Source organism: Macrotis lagotis, chromosome 2, assembly GCF_037893015.1.
Source record: "Macrotis lagotis isolate mMagLag1 chromosome 2, bilby.v1.9.chrom.fasta, whole genome shotgun sequence".
Classification (NCBI taxonomy): domain Eukaryota; kingdom Metazoa; phylum Chordata; class Mammalia; order Peramelemorphia; family Peramelidae; genus Macrotis; species Macrotis lagotis.
This window is the reverse complement of record NC_133659.1, coordinates 42,844,508-42,858,289: the sequence shown is the minus strand read 5'-3', so window position 1 is coordinate 42,858,289 and position 13,782 is coordinate 42,844,508. Positions and strand designations below refer to the sequence as shown.

The 13,782-nt window shown below is 38.3% G+C and overlaps 1 protein-coding gene across 1 annotated transcript in view; it reads left to right on the top strand.

The window, feature by feature from the left end:
* LOC141510977 (calcium-activated chloride channel regulator 1-like) overlaps positions 1-13,782 on the top strand; it is a 31,006-nt gene that overhangs the window by 5,096 nt on the left and 12,128 nt on the right. The window contains exons 5-8 of the mRNA XM_074220345.1: positions 1,228-1,402; positions 7,082-7,303; positions 8,681-8,908; positions 12,647-12,821. Of these exons, the coding sequence (XP_074076446.1) occupies positions 1,228-1,402; positions 7,082-7,303; positions 8,681-8,908; positions 12,647-12,821 (800 nt within the window). The remainder of the gene's footprint in view (positions 1-1,227; positions 1,403-7,081; positions 7,304-8,680; positions 8,909-12,646; positions 12,822-13,782) is intronic.

The following is a 13,782-nucleotide window of genomic DNA, read 5'->3' as shown; positions in this document are numbered from 1 at the left end:
TTGATTAAGAGTTGGCTGGCTCCTACCCCTGTATACTTCAAAGCAGAGGCAGTTATATTAAAAAATAGACATTTTTCTGAATTGGAGGCACAAAACTCTTTGCTATCAATATGTATATTATATATATATATGCATATATATATATATATATATATATCTGAAACACATACAAACATGACCTCAGATATGAGCTACCTCTAGGGAGATAGACCTAGTCCATGTCCTTACTGCTTCCCCAAGACAGCAGCAGTATACCTTGATGGACAGAGACAGAAAATTCCCCCAGAATGCCAGAATGTCACACCCTCACTGCACCAAAGGACGACCTGGGCCTTTTCCTTTCTCCTCCTCCACAATCAGCCTATTTTCTCAGGTTATTGAATAATTTTAGGAGGAAGCACAGGCAACATTCTACTACTTCTCAGTGCTAAAGTACAGTGGATAATTACAGCTCTCAAGGAGGGAAAATTTCCCTGCAGGAAACCCATATTGCTCTCCATATTGGGGTTAACAAAAGGTTTACCATCAGTCATTCCACCAGCAGTAAAGAAGCCCCTGGTGCTATCCTAGGTGCTGGGGATGCAAATGGGAAAGTGAAAGTCTTGACTCACAGAGATTTTGGGGGGAAACAACATGGACTCATAGAAACATACACAAAATAGATGTGAAGTTAATACAAGGAATTTGGGAGGGACACAAGTTTTCACAGTGCTCTTGATTCCTCTTCGTGTTTGACTGGGCCAGAGGGCTCTGATAGATATTCTGCTGAACACTTTTCTCCTAATGAATGAATAAACCTTATGAATGGGGTCAATGGAAAGCACATTGGATTCTAAGGAATACAGATAAAGATTCTTAGCTGCCCCATATGACAACAATGAACAGTTACTACATTTGCTGAGAATGAGACAGATTCTCTCTAAATTCCCATGAAGATGACAATGAAAAACCCAGATCCCATCCTTGTGAGCAACACAGCCAAGGACCTCAGTAAAGCTTTTATGGTTCTCCCTATAGACAGGCTAGCATCAGGATATTCCAAAGAGCCACCTAAATTTCCCACCACGAGATATCTGCCAAATGGAAATGGTTCTTTCCAGTTGTCTAAGACTTTGCTGCCTAAATGGGATGCTTGATACACATACCCTCTGTGATTAAGAAATAATGTGATTGGGGTGGTTTTAAATGAATTAATGTTCTTAAAATTTAATCCCAATATATTTTCAGATGTTCTGAAGAAATCAAGGGTCAAAATAGGATGAATTTTTGTTCGGGTGGCAGCTGTTCAATCAGATCATGCAGTAAAACTTCAACAGGAATGTATCATAAAGATTGTTTTTTCTTACCTGACCAAAGTCAGAAAGCAAAAGCCTCCATCATGTTCATGCAAAGCATCGGTTCTGTAAGTATTTGGATCATTGATTCTGAAGTTTGTAAACTTAAAAAAAATAGGGCAGGTTCTAGCCCTAAGAATTGGCATTTATTTAATGTTAAGGTTTACAAGATATTTTGCCTTTACCTTCTTATTTGATGTTAGAATAACCTCATTTGCAATAACCTTCATTCTTACTTCATTCATGAGGAAACAGAGACTTGATGAAATGAAGTGAGCGGTGCCTGGTCCCATTGCTAGCTTAGGGCTCTTTCTGTGACATGCTCTATCAAAACATCTGCCCAGATGTCCTGAGGCAGGGCCCATGGGCTGGGTAGCCCCTCAGTAAGCCATGATGTCTCTAAAGGATGAGATACAAAATCAAGAGAATACAGGATAACACCACCTTTACAGCTCTAAACCTCTACTGTCCTCTTCCCCTTCTCCTTACTCCCCATACACTTTGGCCAGTCTCTTTTAAGATCTTGAAATTAAATACTCCTTCAATCCTTAAAATAAATAGGTAAATTTTAAACTTTGAGGGGGAATGTGTTCTTGGGTGTTAGATCAGAATAGTCTCAATATCTTTTTTTCCTCAATTCATATAAAAACAATTTTTACAAGTCATTTAAAACAGATTTGAGTTCCATATTGCCTCCCTTCTCCCCTTTGAGAAGACAAACAATTGCTATAGACTATATATGTTTAGCCTTGCCAAAGTATTTATTAGCCACCTTGCAAAAGAAAACAAACAACCACACCCAATAAAGTTTTAAAAGAAAGGATTCCTTGGTCTGCATTCAGACTCTATTAGTTTTTTCTCTGGAGGTGAATAGCATTTTTCTTCATAAATCCTTTGGAACTGTCTTGGATCTCAATAGCTCTTTTTGATGTTTATCCTTTCGTTAAACATTATCTTATAACTTTATTGGTATTATTATACAATGTTTCTAGTCTTTTGAAACCTATTAATGCATATTCATAAGTTTAGAGCAGGTTTTTAAATCTCAATGATTTCAGCCTTTTGGTTCAAAGGCCAAATGCTTATTGACTGACTGAAAGAAGCAGTCTTCTAATTTGGGGGGCTGGGGAGACACATTAAGCTAAGCCTTTGACTTTCTGGCTGTCTGATGAGGCTTTACAAAAAACTGAGGAAAGAAGGAAAGGGGAAAGGTATTGCCAACTAAATGCAGAATTCCCCATAATACCAAGGAGAAATAAGACTTTCTTAAATGAACAATACAAAGAAATAGAAGGAAACAATTGAATGGGAAAGACAAGAGATCTCTTCATATAAATTGGAGCTATAAAGGGAACATTTTATACAAAAATGGGCATGATAAAACAAATATAGCACAAATTTAACAGAAGCAGTAGAGATTAAGAAGTGGCAAGAATACAAAAAAGAACTATACAAGGAAGTTCTTAATATTACCAATAACCTCAAATAATATGGTTACAGCTCTAGAGTCAAAAATCCTGGAGAATGAAGTCAGGTGAGCTTTAAGAAGCATAGCTAATACTAACGCTAGTAATGGAGATGATGGAATTCCATTTAAAATCCAAAATGCTGTTTAAGTGCTGCACTCAATAAACCAGCAAATTTTGAAAACAATAATGATCACTGGATTGAATAAAGATTAATTCACATCCCAATTCTAAAGAAGGGCATTGCCAAGGAGTGCTCAAATTATGGAATAGTTGACTTTATTTCACATACTAGCAAGATGATACTTAAGATTTCCCAAACTAGATTTTAGCAATATTCAAATTGAGAATTATAACAAGAACAGGATGATCTTTGAAAGGTAGAGTAACTAGAGACCAAATTGTCAACCTTTGCTTGGATTATGGAGAAAACAAAGGAGTTCTAGAAAAACACCTCCTTCTGTTTTATTTGACTACCCTAAAACTTTTGACTGTGAGAATCACAGCAAAGTGTGACATGTTCTCAAAGAAATAGGCATATCACATCATCTAACTTGTTTATGGGTCAAGAACTTATCTTCTGTCAGCCTCAGTTTTCTCACCTATATGTGTGGAGGTCAGAAGCGAGTTAGTCACAAACATGGAGCAACTGATAGCTTTAAGATTGGAAAAGGAGTACCACAAGCCTGTATATATTGTGACCCTGTTTATTTAATGTAAAGGCAAGTACATCATGTGAAATATTCGGCTGGATGAATCAAATATCAGAAATGAGTTTGGGGCGGCTAGGTGGCACAGTGGATAGAGCACTGGCCCTGGAGTCAGGAGTACCTGAGTTCAAATCCAGCCTCAGACGCTTAATAATTACCTAGCTGTGTGGCCTTGGGTAAGCCACTTAACCCCATTGCCTTGCAAAATAACTTAAAAATAAAAAAGAAATGAGTTCGACAGGAGAAATATCAACAATCTCAGATATGTATATGACTTCACTCTGATGGCAGAAGAGAATTAAGGAGTCTTGATAAAGATGAAAGGCGAGAGTGTAAAAGTTGACAATGCTTAATTAAAAAAAAAAACTAAGATCCTGCCATTACTTCCTGGTAAATAGAGAGAGAGAGAATTGAAAGATTTTATATTCTTAGGTTCAAAGATCATTGGAGATGTGACTGAAGTCATGAAACTAAAAGACCCTTGCTCCTTGGAAGGAAAGCTATGGCAAATCAGGACAGCATATTAAAAAGCAGAGATGTATCACCTCACTGAAAAAAGTCCATATATTTAATAATATGGTTTTTCCAGTTGCAAAGTATGGCTATGAGTGTTGGCAAACTGTAAGAAAACTATAAGAAAACTATAAGGAAAACTAAGCACCATAGAATCTAAGCTTTTGAACTGTGATGCTAGAGAACTTTTGAGAGTCAAATCACTCAATACTTAAAGAAATTAATTCAGTGGGGTGGTTAGGTGGCACAGTGGATAGAGCACCAGCCCTGGAGTCAGGAGTACCTGAGTTCAAATCCAGCCTCAGACACTTAATAATTACCTAGCTGTGTGACCTTGGGCAAGCCACTTAACCCTATTCATTGCCTTGCGAAAACCTAAAAAAAAAAAAAAAAGAAATTGATTCAGGCTATTCACTAGATGGTCAAATACTGAAGCTGAAGCTTAAATATTCTGGCCACTACAAAGATGGGCCTAATTGTAAAAGACCTGTGATGTTGAGAGAGATTGAAGGCAAAAGGGAAAGAGGCTGGCAGATGATGAGATATATAGTTCCATGGAAAAAAACAAAGAAGACCTCGGATAAAATTCTGTGGTTCATTTGATCATGAAGAATTGGGTACAATTGTTTGGTTGAACGATACAAAAACCGTAAGCTTTCAGAAAGGTAGAAAGTACCTAACTGAATTGGTCTCTGAATCCAAAACCCCAATCAAAAAATCATCCTAGAAATAGTACATACATATATACATACATACATATATACATATATATATAAAGTTCCTAAATTTCCTTTTTCCCATCTTGCATGCTTTTAAGGAGTAAATTTGACCTAATTATCTGTCTTGGTGTTAAATATAAAAACCAGCAAATTCCATATGTGACTTGAAAGAAAAAAGAACAATAATTTGGCTTGAGGGGGGAGCTTTTCATCACTGAGGATCCAATTATTTTATGTAAAACTGTTTGAGCTAGAAAGAATGAAATAACACGCACAGATCAGTCAATAATATCATGAAAAGACCCAAATAAAACAAGGTACAACTGGTGCACAGAGACACAATAAAACTGCAAAAATATTTGTGGGTAAAAAGTTCAGGAGTTATTCTATTACTTTTTTTTGCAAGGCAATGGAGTCAAATGATTTGCCTAGGGTCATACACCTAAGTAATTGTTGTTTGAAGTCAAATTTGAACTCAGGTTCTCAGGGTCAGTGCTCTATCCACTGCACCGCCTACCAAGCTGCCCTAATTCTATCATTTTTAATCCTATCCTTAGGGAATGATAAAAGTTTCAGCCTAGTTGTTTAATGATTATAATAGATTTATACAGTGCCTTAGAATCTCCAAAGCCCTTTACAAATATTATGTCATTTTTATCCTCCAACAACCATGGTAGGTAGGTCCTATTATTATCCCCATTTTATAGATGAGGAAACTGAGGCTGACAGAAGATAAGTGATTTTTCCAAGGTCATTACTATCTGAGATGGGATTTGAGTTCATTTTTTTACCTGACTATAAACCCACTATGTTACATTGGTATAATTAATTTGAGTTGTTTTAATTCAATTTAATTCAATCCAACTCAATTCAAGAAACATTAATCAAGCAGCTACTCTTTAATGGGATTGTAGTTCAATTAGTTCCTTTTCTGGTTTGGCTCATAATAAGTGTTTGATAAATGTTTTTTTGACTGACTAATACTAGGGGCCTGCTGAGAGCTTTTGGATCTAGTCCTGTTGTCCCACATATTAGTCTTTCCACCCAATTTTGAATTAATTGAACATATGATAAATATATTAACTGTGCTTCCTTATATGGCACTTCATTGTTTCCTCACTACATCTAATATAGGGGTACGCATTCTCTTCAAGCACCAGGGCCTCTAAGAGACTGAACTGAATGTGGTCTATGGTGCTGGGAGAGCACCCCATTTCTATGTGATTTGGAAATCCAGAAAAGAGAGACAGCTATACAGTGCAGATGCAGTTCTGTTTTGCTTAGGGGCACCTGTGCCCATCTATGTTAGATTAACTTACCCCCTAACAAGGATCAAAGTTACCTAACTTGGAGAACTCCCCTTGCTACCAATCTAATGATTCTCCATGGCAATGATCAAGTACATGAAACCTCCAAGAGTGCTCAGCAAATGTGAAAATAAAAACATAGAATTTAGCTATGAGAAAGCTCAAATGCGGTCCTACGCCACATTTGACTATAGTTTAAATTTCTTCCACAACCTTCAATTGGCTTATTCAGTTGAAGATGCCCAGTAATGGGGGAAAGCCCTCCATCAAGGAATGAGGTGCTTATTGCTTCTGGGATGTAGTTCATTCTATTTCTGGAAGGCTTTAACTCTTGGTAAGTTTCTCTTTACATGGAGCTAAAAATCTGATTTTCTGTAACTTCCAGACACTGATCCTAATTCTGAGCATTCCCTCCCACACACACACAAAGATACACACACACACACACACACACACACACACACACAAACACCCCACACATCTCATCTAGTCAGGGTCAAGCACAAGTCTAAGATCTTTTCCATTTATAGAACATAAAATATTTGTATAAGGCTATCCTGCTCCTGTTGAGACTTCTCTTCTTGTCACAAAATGACATACTTCAAAGTTTCTTCACAATCTTTATCTCCTTTACCATTTGATATTGTTCCTTCTACAGTGACAACTACAATTAAATGACTTAGTCAAGATAGTAGAAAGAGCAGACAGAACTAGAATCCTAGTAATATTGAAGAGTTTTTCAAATGAGTTATTCCTTCCCTAAATCATCATTGGGTTATATTTATGGTTCATAGTAGGTATTCTTACCTTTTTGTGTCATAGACCTATCAGTGCTCTGATACTCTGATGAAGTCTTTGGACCCCTTCACATGATCAAGTCTGAACTGCATAAAATAAAATACTCAGAAGGACAAGCAAAACCAATTATATTTTAAAATTATAAAAATGTCTTTTCAAAACCTAGTTCATAGATTCAAGTTAGGTAACCCTGTATTATAGTTTTCACATTTATCATGCCGTTTCACTTTTCAGGTGGTTGAATTCTGTACAGAAAATAACCATAACAAAGAGGCTCCAAATCCTCAAAACAAGAAGTGCAACCTCAGGAGCACATGGGAAGTGATTCAAGATTCTGATGACTACAAGACATCCACTCCTATGACAGCAGCACAACCACCCAAGCCCACCTTCTCATTGAAGCAAATTAGAGAAAGGATCTTGTGCTTAGTTCTGGATAAGTCTGGAAGCATGGCCGTAAGCCAAACCTGCCCCATTCTCCTGGAGGCTGGGGGGAGTGTTTACATCATATGGTGAAATCATAGAATCTTGTACTTGTTAGACATTATATTGATCTCATGGTTTAAAAGAAATTAGGAGGGCGGCTAGGTGGCGTGGTGGATAAAGCACCGGCCTTGGAGTCAGGAGTACCTGGGTTCAAATCCAGTCTCAGACACTTAATAATTACCTAGCTGTGTGGCCTTGGGCAAGCCACTTAACCCCATTTGCCTTGTAACCCCCCACCAAAAAAAAAGAAATTAGGAAGCAGGGAATCATGCACCTTTCACCAAGTTTCCCCTTTAAGCCCTCATATTCATACTTGCTCCGCTCCTCTTTTCTCCAACAAAGATTCATGACCAGTGTTTCCCTGAATCAAGATGACATTTTGATTATCAAAGAGTGACTAAATTAAGAATTTGTTCTGCAGCTAGTTTCCTAGCCTATGGACATCTGCAGTGTCCGTTAGCAAAACTAACCAGTCAACTTTGTATGACTTCATATTTTTCTTCTTTGTTGTTGATTGTGCAAAGGCATTGTATACCTTACCTAAAAGTTTATCCCAGATTCCATACATTAAAGAACCAGCAAAAGGTCCTCAAATGACTACATTAATGTGGGCACTCTGTATTCTATGCCACCGTTTGCCACTGGTTTAGAAACCCTAGAACACAATTTGATTTGTTATTTGGTCAAAAAGAATTCATTAAGAGACAATGTGATAATAGAGTATGAATAGCTGATCTTTGAGTTTGGAACATCTGGTCTCCGATCTCACATCTGACATGTACTGTTTAGACAATTCTCTGAAAATGTAAGTTCCAGTGAAGGAACCAACCTGCCTTGATAGAGAGAATTTCCTTATTTAGGAGGCCTGTAAACCAGTGAAATCACAATCTAATCCCTTTTCTACATGATAGCTCTTTTCCAGTGATTAAATTAATTATAAAATATGAAATAATTTCATAGAAGTACAATACCACTTATTAATATTATTAACATTACAATTCCATTTTTCAATGCTCTGAGAATCTCCTAATTTGTTAACAACCAATGCAAAGAATCCATTGCACCACTTAAACTTTGAGAACTACTGTGGCTGAAGCATCCATGCCCCTATGGTCACCTGGTGATGTGTGACCTCATCTTCAGATAGCAAATATACAGCTTATCCAAGCCCTTCCTTAAATCCTTCTTAACCTATCACACTCCAGAGCTTATATTCTGCTGTCCTAGTCTTGGAGAACTCAAAGTGTCCAACAATGTACCTAGAGCCCCTAGAATCATGTGTATGGGCTTAGTCAATTCTTGCTTGAAAATAACCATTTACCAATTTGATTTATGTTTTCCATTCAGAATGAGGACCGACTAAATCGATTGAATCAAGCCTCAAAACTCTTCCTGCTTCAGATCATTGAAAAGGGATCCTGGGCTGGCATGGTCACATTTGACAGTGCAGCCTCTGTTCAAAGTGACCTGATACAGATAGAGACCGATGCTCAAAGGAACACCCTTATTACAAAGTTACCTGGTGTTGCTTCGGGAGGAACATCTATCTGCTCTGGACTCAAATCAGCATTTACGGTAAAATAATCTCCCCTATATTGCCTCTATTGTAGTGAATACTTTAAAAGTGAATTTCTATTCTGAAGGTCCCTCATATATCTGATGTCTCTAAAAAAATGAATGCATGGTGTAGTTTGGTGGTGCAGTGAATAGAGCATCAGCCCTGGAATCAGGAGAACCTGAGTCAAATCCAGCCTCAGACATTTAATAATTACCTAGCTGTGTGACCTTGGGCAATTCACTTTACCCTATTGCCTTGCAAAAACGTAAAAAAACAAAAAAACAAAAAGAGTGAATGCATTTCCAGGACAGGGAAGGAATATCAACAAATAGTCATATGGAAAAATCCTAATTAAATTCAGCTCAACAAATATTAAGCACTTTGTGTATGGAAGGAAGGAAGCCAACCTTAGAGTTAAGAAGAACTGGTTCAAGTCCCTCCTGAGTGGCAACAAAAGAGATGTGTGAATCAAACAGTCGACTTGCAGTCAGAAAGAGCCAAGTACAAATTCTTCCTCAGAAACTTAGTAGTTAGTTGTGTGACCATGGGTAAGACACTTAATTTTTAGAATGAATGGAGTAGAGTTGAAGACCTTTGAAGTTCCTTATCACACTAAATCTCTAATACTCTAACCCATAGTGACTGCGCAATTATAAAACTATTGAGAAATGCCTTGGGTAGGATCTGTATAAAGGGACAAGATATGCAGCAGAAACATCCAGAGCAACCACGTGCAATGATCTTGAATCTTGCCTCCATTCAACAAAGACAGACATTTCTGGGTCTGTTGCTTTATTAAACACATTGAGCCAATGAGTTATTAGTCATCCAGTTGGGGGATGTGATAGCACAGCCAAAGAGTGATGAAGTGATTGTTGGCTCCAAGGATCGAAGGCTTTCCACATTTTGAGGACCAATACTGTCTAAAGATCGCTGATCTTAATGGGAAAAAATTATAGAATTATCCTATTGATTATGCTGTCCACCTGTCTCCCTTTACCAAAGAGGAAAATGAAAGAAATAAATGACAAGTTGGTGGGTGGGAATTGGAAATGCCATGAATGGTACCTGTATGCAAAGTCTAGCGCTCAGCTGTGTAGTAAGGAACTTGTTTATAAGAAGAAAGGGGTAAAGGTTAGGCAGGATAAGGACTGAGAGGTCATGGCTAATCTTGTAGATACAAGTTCCAAAGGGGAAGAACAGAAAGAAACCAGATTGGAGGAACCTGAGTGGCATAGAAGTGAAGTTTAACAGTGAAGAGGGAGAGAGAGAGAGAGAGAGAGAGAGAGAGAGAGAGAGAGAGAGAGAGAGAGAGAGAGAGAGAGAGCCTGGGCCTATACTTAAGGTCAAGTTTACTTGTATGGCATGTTTGTAGGAGAGAAAGAAGAAATTAGTGGAGGGGGACACTAGAGATGTGTGAGAGGGAAAGCAAGGAGGTCAATGGAAAAAGGTCCTGGAGGAATAGGAAGGGAGGGGAGCAAGGTTCATGTGGAGAGTTGGCACTTTGGTGGTTGAGCTCTGTTGCTTCTCCTGATACAGGAGGAATGAAATAAGGGAGAGATCAGAAAACATGCAGAATGGCTTTGATTTTTTTCAGCAAAGTAGGAGCTGATGTCGTGTGCTGGGTACTGAGAGTTATGGATGAGAAGCTGGGTCTCAAAGAGTTAGGAGAATGACCAGAACAGAGGTTGTGAGGGATGTGCTGGAGAATCAGGAGTAATGCAAAAAGCAGATCAAAGGGCTGGCTGAAGTGAATGTGATGTAGGCTCCTAGGGGGACCAGACAATTATTTTAAGAGTGTTTTACCAGTTCTCCATTGCTCCAGAGCAGGAGCAGAGATAATGAGAGTTTGTGTCGGAGAAGAACAGGAAGGGCAATGGGGCAAGAGACTGATGAGCTTTGGACAGGAAAGTCACAGAGGGATTAAGGGTTAAGAGAAAAAAGTTTAGTGTTGGGGGAGTGGCTGAGATTGAAATGATGAAGTGGTAAAACAATGAGATTTTCATAAGACAAAAATCTTCAGGTCTGAGGTTTTTTCATGGAATGATTTCAAACAAGAATAAATTCTAGAGTGGGGTGACTTTTGCTGAAAACAAATAGCTGCATTCAATATACTCTTTCTCTATGGCAAATTCCCCACAAGAGTCAATGAGTGAATAGAATAACAGTGTTTGAAAAAATCTGAACTCACATCCTGCTGCTTACACCATGTGACTGCTGACAAGTTTTTCAATGTGAGCCTCAATTTCCTGACTTGTAAAATGGAAACAATAGTACCTAAATTACTAGTATCTACCTCATAGTATACCAAGGAAAAGCTGAAATGACATCCTAGACATAAAGTGATTTCCAGAATTGAAAGACTCGGATAGACCAACCCATGCCCATCTTTATTCTGATCAAAGCCCTGGTACACAGATACACTAAGGGGTAGGTATAATACTCTAACATATTGTAGCTGTGCAATTATGAAACTATTGCAAGAGATGTTGTGCTCCACTGGTATTGCCCCAGTGTCTCAAAGGACTCAAGGATGGTCTCCATAGTGTATTGAAAGGTTCTCTTGTGATGAACAGAACATAGATTTATGCATGTAGGTTAGGTACTAAGTATTTCTACTACATGCCTATTACATGTTTGGCTCTGTCATAAGCATTTTACAAATATTATCTCAGAGTTTTCCCAATAACTCTGTGAGGTAGGTGGTATTATTATCTACACTTTACAGATGAAGAAGCAGAGACTGACTGAGGTTAAATGACTTGTCCAGGAACACATAACTAGAAGATCTGACCCACTCTATTCACTGCCCTATGTAACTGCCTCATATAAGATGGGCAGGGATGGATGGGTTGTGGCTGGCACCATTGGAGGGGATACTTACTTAAATGAAATTCCAGATCCACTGGAATATTAGAATATAATAGTTCCTGGAAAGCCAGTATTGCTTCACAGTGAGGATACTGAGAAAGATACAAGTTCAAATGATGTTACTGGAATTAACTGTGACCTTGTTCCAGTCATTGAAAATCAAAGTATCTTGGACAACTCCCTAAGATTTATTGTTTGGTTTAGGAAATGATGTCCCAGGATCTGGATTGAATGCTATTAGTCATAACTTTGTTTCTAAGTCACCAGTTTGGCAATGAAAAATGGATCATGGTTTCCAAAAACTTTCATAAGAGTCTTTATTGTGAAAGGATTTAGTCAAAAGAAGCATAGAACAAGAAGAAGAGACCCCAGAGACCATCAATCTCTTCATTTTACTGATGAGGAAACTGAGACCCACAGAGCCTCAGACTCCAAAGTCATTGCATTTTTCATCTAATTCTATCTCCTCTAGGGTTCATAAGTTTAGTCCTCCTCTTTAACCCTCATGGTAATAACAAAAGAATCAGAAACAATTCCTTGAATATTGTGGATGTTTATCTGTCCACTGTCTCATCAGCTCCCCTGTATTCTAGAGCCAGAAAGAACACATGCCCTGACTAGGACTGAATATCAATGTGTTCCTAACAGAATAGCTCTACTTCCAAGGGGCAATATCAACTGTGATGAATTTTCCTGAAAAGGGGTTTGGGTGGAGTTTCTGAAAGTTGTACATTTCATATTTGAAAACTTTAAGACTGAAAGATCCTCCTGGGTTTCCTGGTTTCTCGCCTTTATTTTCTTCTTTTATTCCTGACCAGTTCCACTCACTCAGGGTTACCCACTGGGTCTGCTTACCAACACCTGGGATGAATCTGTGCTTTCAGGTAATTAGAAAGAAGTTCTCAACTGATGGTGCAGAAATTGTCCTTCTGACGGATGGGGAAGACAATACTATCAGCACATGTTTTGATGAAGTGAGACAAAGTGGGGCTATTATCCATACAGTGGCTTTGGGACCATCTGCAGCCACAGAATTGGAGAAGCTGTCAGAGATGACAGGTAAAAAATAAACTGGAGAATACATTGCTTCAGTAGGTAAGGAAGATTATTTCTGTGTAAATCTCTTCTGGAGTTTTTCTCTAAGATCTACAGGTGACCTGGAGTTTCTGAGGGCTTTAGAAGTAGGACACGAGCTCTGGAAGTTCAATCAATAGACATTTAAGTACCTTCTATATGACAGACCCTGTGCTAAGTTCTGGGGATACAAAGAAAGCTAAAAGAAAGTCTCTGCCTTGAAGGAGCTCACATATAATGGAGATAGAGGGGGAATAACACAAAATGAAGGTGAAAAGGGGGAAGGGGAAAGTTGAGTACCCACAAAAGGGACCTAATGAAGTCCAGTGAAGCCTGATGTGAAATGAATAGATGATTGTCTTGGTCACCTTGCTTAAATGGAAGTTAAAGGAGGAGTTCTTTACTTTTCACCTTGTGGGAGCAGCACCTAGGGCAGGGGAGGCTGATGAAGTGTAAGTTCCAGAATTGGGAAGATGATGAGGTTCCTCGGGCAGGATGGAGATATTCAAAGGAGGACAACTGGGTAGGAAATGACAAAATTTTAGCATCTCAAAGTTTTGAGATCCATCAAAGACCATTTAGTCCAACCCATGGCCAAGAAAAGAATTCTACCACAAATGGCTCCTGGATTTTTCAAAGACCATGACAAAAATCTTGCCTATCAAATTCAGTTACTGTTTATTCAGAGCCCACTACCTTTAAGGCACTATGCTAGAAACTAAGAGTAAACAAATAGATGAAAAAATAATACCAGCACTGACATCAATAATGATGGCCATAGAAATGTTTCTTGTCATAGAAATTCATTAAAACAGCTACTAAGGCATGAAGGGCCTATAGTCAGCTTTGGAAGAATGAGTCCTAACCTGATTGAAGTGATAGATTCTTGAAGTAGTAAGGACTTAAGAAGCTCATTTATGAAGGGAATCCATGAAGTGGTTTAGAT